General features: G+C 38.9%; 1 protein-coding gene across 3 annotated transcripts in view; it reads left to right on the top strand.

Annotated features, from left to right (window-relative positions):
- Cpne8 (copine 8) overlaps positions 1-5,648 on the top strand; it is a 210,050-nt gene that overhangs the window by 174,273 nt on the left and 30,129 nt on the right. For all 3 annotated transcript variants that reach the window (XM_008829660.3, XM_008829659.3, XM_029561885.1), the window contains exon 14: positions 3,343-3,389. In XM_008829660.3, the coding sequence (XP_008827882.1) occupies positions 3,343-3,389 (47 nt within the window). The remainder of the gene's footprint in view (positions 1-3,342; positions 3,390-5,648) is intronic.

Genomic DNA, 5,648 nt, shown 5'->3' with positions numbered 1-5,648 from the left:
GGACTCCACATGCGCGCGCACACACACACACACACACACACACACACACACTGAATAAATGTAAAAATATAATAAAAACCTAACAGTGATCCACTGAGGCTATTCAGTGAAAAAGTAGCCATCACAGGGGCCACCTAATTAAATTAGAAATGTTCTCTAATGAAATGGATAACCATGAGCACAAAGAGAAAAACTCCCTCATTCCCCCTCCCTCCTTCCCTCCCTCCTTTCCACCACCGTCCTTTTTCTCTTTCTCCTTTCTCTATTTCTTTCTCTTAGTTTTGTAAACATGATTAATTTTTGTATGTATGCCACTTGGTTTTATAATTCTGTTTAGTTATTTAAAGATTTGGTACATTAGCTTAGCTTTAAATATTGCCTCTTTCTATCTTTGTTCATATGTGCCATGTATTTCTTTAGCTAATAGTCATAGCTTTTCTTTGTAGGGCATTTGTTGCTATGACTAAAGTCTTTCTTCTGAAAGAAATAGTTTTAAGAAACTGTTGGTTAAGTGATATGCACTGTGTTGTTTCAGAGAACAAATTAGGCACAGCCACAGAATTTAAGTATTCATGAACTTAGGAAAATACAGTGAGATTCCAATGTGCAGAATGTTATATGAAAGAGTTGGAGGGCTGGTGAGATGGCTCAGGGAGTAAAGTTTTTGCTGTACAAGCAGGAGGATCTGAGTTCAGATAGATCCCCAGCACCTGAGCAAAACAGCCATGTTTGGCAGCACACTCTTGTAACTCCAGCACTGGGGGACTGATGGAGGCAGGTTCCAGGGACTTGCTGCCCACCAGTAGAGTTAAAAGAGGGTGAGCTGCAGGTCCAGTGAGAGACAGTCTCAAAATTTAAGGTGGAAGGCAATTGAGGAACACATCTGACACCAGCCTCTTGTCTCCACAAGCACATGAATGGGTGAGTATATCTCTGGTCCCTGCCTGGCATACAACAGGAAAAGAAAGAGAGGGAGGAAGGGAGGGAGGGAGGGATGGAGGGGGGGAAAGCAAGCAGGGGAAGTAACACGAGGTACCTGTCTTCACATTCCAGGGTACTATATTAGTTACTTTTCTGTTGTTATGATAAAGACAACTTATAAAAGGAAAAGTTTATTTGGGCTTACAGTTCCAGGGGGTTAAGAGCCCATCATGGCTGGGAGGCATGGCAGGATCCTAAAGGTGAGAGCTTATATCTCCAAAGGCAAACGAGAGAGAGAGAGAGAGAGAGAGAGAGAGAGAGAGAGAGAGAGAGAGAGCTGGAATGAGGATAAGGCTATAAAGTCTCACAACCTACCCCCAGTGACATACTTCCTCCTGCAATCCAGCAAGGCCACACTTCCTAGAGATTCCAGGACCTTCCCCAAGGAGCTCCACCAGCTGACCAAGTGTTCAGATACTTGTACCTATGTGGGAAATTCTCATTCAAACCATCCCAGGGAGGTTGATTAAAACTTGCCATTCTAATTTGCTGTGAAAAAAATATGCTAAAGTGTGTTCTTAAGGCTCCAGTTACTTTTCCTTCTTAATGAGGTTCTATTTTAATAAAACAAGGAAAACAGACATGCGGATAGACACTTCATGACCAAGTTTTTGATAGCACTCTTGATAGAAGGACAGATTTGCATATGCAGAAGATAATGTTCTGCTATCTTTGTCATTAAGGACATCTGTGCGACATTTTTTTACCATATTTAGAATAAAATTATCACTGTCCTTTATGCCTCCCTAATACAGCCAGGCAGGCTGGCGATATTAACTAGAGATGGTGCTGAAGGTGAGGACTATAAATATTAATTCATAGTTCAGTGCTGGCAGTTACTGTTGGTGTAGAAAATTACTGAGTTTTGTGAGCATCAATTTCCTTATGTGTAAAATATATTTTAAAAACACAGTGCTGTCCTTACCAAATTATATGAAATTAACCGTAGCACCCCCACAACCACACATCATGTATGTGTTTATTTAGTGTCTATGTTACCCATATAAAACATTTCGCATGTACAATATTTCATAGTTTCTTTTGATTCTCCTGCTGTTCTATGTGCCTGCCCTCAGATGAGTATCAAAAGTGGCCATGATCACCAAGTAGGTGGCTAAGAGTCAAACCCATTGACATCACCATGGTGCCCTGAATCACAGCGTTTGCAGCTATGCAGAATGGCACAGCATGATGCCATGGCTGTTCTGCTCCATCCCTCTAGGGGTTTATCTGGAAATGCTCTCTCCAATGCCTCACCTCATTCTTTTTTCTGAAAGGTTGTACTCATTTGAATTCATGAAGCTCCAAGTTAGCCTATATTCTTGGTCTATAAACCCAATTTCTACCTGAACTAAAAAGTTACCACATAAATTTAAAAGGAATCTACATTCAGTTTTTGATAAATATAAATACAAAAGGTTGTTTGTTCCTTGGGAAAAGTGTGAATTTGATTTAATCACTGAATACCATATAAGATTTGTCAAGATTATTTTTTGCTAAGTCTTTAAAATTTGCTAGCCTGTGTTGCTAAAGTTCAGAATTACTTTTCATTTTTAATGAAGTGCTATTTAAATTATGTAAGAAAGGAAAAATTTACAGTCATGATTACAGGTTGCTGCCACTTATGGTTTTTATGTCTTTTGGAAAAAAAGAAGGTATTACACATAGAAATAGGCGTGAGTACACAAATAAGTGAATTTCTTGGGTAAATGCAACCTATTTTGTTTCTAACAGAACAGGAGGAGGAAGAGGAGGTGGAGGAAGAGGAGGTGGAGGAATAGGAGGAGGAGGAGGAGAGAACTAACCCATTTAAAAGAAAAAAAGATAACCAAGTAATATGAATTTGTGTATTGACTAAGTGCTGAAAAATTGAAATATATATACATTTCTGCAATTGCTATATTTACCAACAACTGATAAGCACACAGAGGCACTTCATGAGCAGTTTGATATAGAACGCCACTTACTACTTCATCCCTGAGAAAAAGAAAGGAGAATCCTAGCTTCAGAACTGTTGAAAATTAGTCGAAGACACGTGTTTAGCTGTGGCACAGTGCTGTGTAGTCCTCTCATGGATGAGTTTGCAAGCAGATTATTGGTAAGCGCTGGTGTTTGAGACTGACAATTTTTACTGCATTCCCCATTGGGAGCCTCTCACTTCGTTTCTATGCTTCAAGGCTAAGCTAAGTTTATGCAACAGACATTTTCTTACCTAGTAAACCTCCTGTTTAATGCTATCCAACATATAGTATAACATATTTATTCATAGCTAACATTTAAGAAAATTAGTGACAGTGGAACCATGAGTGGGAATTGCCTCGGGCAGTTACTTCATTCTTCTTCTCATTTGCTGTGTTCTAGAACGCAGATCAACTTCACAGTGGCCATTGATTTCACAGCGTCAAACGGTGAGTCCGAGCGCCACTTCCTGGTAAAGCCGTTACCGGAGGGCTAGATCTTTTATCTCGATGGTTTTCATGAAAAATTGATATAACAATTATTACATTAATTTTAATTATTATATGAGTTATAATTTATGCTTTTATTTTTGACATTTCACAGTAGACGAGATATATAAAAACATGAAAAATATAACAAAAATGAAGAATGGGTTGGTTAAATGTTGAAATATTTGATCGTTTCACGTTTATTTTAAAAGAACACTAATTTCAGCAGGAGTTGAGCTGTTGGACACGCACACCTCATTTGTCAGTTTGTTCTTTCCCTGAAACACCGCCACTTGTGAGGTGTTTCTGATTGTAATTCTCATTTTGCAGTATTTCTGTGTGAACTCACTCATAAAATGTAACTCAGCAGTACCCGTGCCTTATACAGAGTCATTTTACTCAGTTATACACTGTTAAGAGTCACTCATTAACACTTTTACATTTAATTCATGGAGTGGGATTTATGTATAATAATTCTTGTATGGATGTTAGTAACTCATTTACCAAATATTTAAGAGGGAAGACTCAGTGGAATTTTAATTTTATTTTGAACCAAGTTTATTCCAAACATAACCATTTTAAATCAGTTATTATATATCCTGAGAGCATGAACCTCATGATAATTTTTCTCTTTTATCTACTAGTATTAGTGTGGGTATATGTGTGTATGATATGTGTGTGGTGAGAATGTGCATGATGAGTGTGTGCATTTGTATGATTTGTGTATATGTATGGTGCATGAATGATATGTGTATGTGGTGTGGATGCCTGTGTCTGTGTGTACATTGTGTGCATGTATATGATTCATGTATGGGTGTGTATGTGTGGTATGTGTTGTGTGTATGATGCCTCTGTGTTCACACATAAGTATGATGTATATGTGTGATGCAGGTGGGTGTGTGTCACAACACACATTGGACATCAGGAGACAGCTTTCCCAAATAATTGCTGTCTTTCAACCATGGACTCAAGTGATTGAATTCAGGTTGTCAGGCTTGTGCTTCTAACCACTGAGCCATGATGCAGGACTGCACTGTTTACCCTTTGCCAGAAGTTGTCTCAAACTTATATTTGTCTACGCACGGTCCCAAAATTTTAATGGCTTACTTACAAACTTCCAACTTTACAAAGGCAAGAAACCAATACCTTTATTAGAAACCATTCTAGGACTTTTAAATTTTAATCTCCTGGGGCTAGTAACACACAGTGCAGTATTCGCCAGTGACGTCTCACGCAGCAGCAGTCACTGCCGTAGCTCCCGGACCACTACATGATCACCAGGGGAATGTCAGCTGCTTTGTGGCACCTGTGGTTGCTGAGCTGTGATGATGACTGGGTTAGGTCTGTTAGATGCACTTTTTATTTACAGTATGTTCAACCTCCACTGTGCTCATGAGGGTGACTCCCACCACGTGGTGAGGAACCTGTATGAATTTTTCCCCACATGACTTGTGCCTCTCACATTTCTCTTACATAGGTCCACATTTCATGAATAATTGGTTTTTCAGGAAGAAATCACCATTGAAAAAGTGCTTAAATCCAACTCTACAACTGAGGAAACGTCGTTTCACAAAATATTTTTACTTCTGACACATACTGCTTTGTTCATTGTTGAGTTAAAACTGCAGCTAATGTGATGAAACCTGTCAGCTCACTTTTCACCGTGTGTGAAGTTTATTCCTCAGCCTTGTACCTGAAGTTGTTGGTTTCTGCTCTTGTCAGTCAAATGTGGACCATAGAAGCATTCCAAGTTTAGTCCAACTTGCCTGGAAAGCTAGCTGTTTTTCAATGGATACATTTTTACCCCACTTAGAGAATCAATAATCTATTCAGTAGAAAGACATAAGGTAGTGAAATTTACTCAGGAAGGTAGGGATGGTCTGAATAAACACCTAAGAAGGACCTGAATTAGCAGTTAGGGTAACCACAGCAAGGATCTTCTACCAGGGTCAGGTACACACTGCTTCATTGAGGATATCTACAAATATTTAAACAAGAAGTGATGCCAGACTTTCACAAGCTCCCAAAACCAGGAGGGAAAGTGAACTTGGTCTCTTGTGAGGTCATTGCCATAAACCAGGCAGAACTTTCACAAGAAAACGGGACTTAAAATCAGACTTCTTATACATATTTATATAAAAATATTCAATTAAGTAACTGAAACCAGCATGTAGTTATATCTGACTAAGTAGGCTTTATCCCAGTGATGCAAGGTTATTG

Source organism: Nannospalax galili, unplaced genomic scaffold, assembly GCF_000622305.1.
Source record: "Nannospalax galili isolate Female #2095 unplaced genomic scaffold, S.galili_v1.0 scaffold454, whole genome shotgun sequence".
Lineage (NCBI taxonomy): Eukaryota > Metazoa > Chordata > Mammalia > Rodentia > Spalacidae > Nannospalax > Nannospalax galili.
Note: the sequence above shows the minus strand (reverse complement) of the source record. Positions and strands in the feature narration are given on the sequence as shown.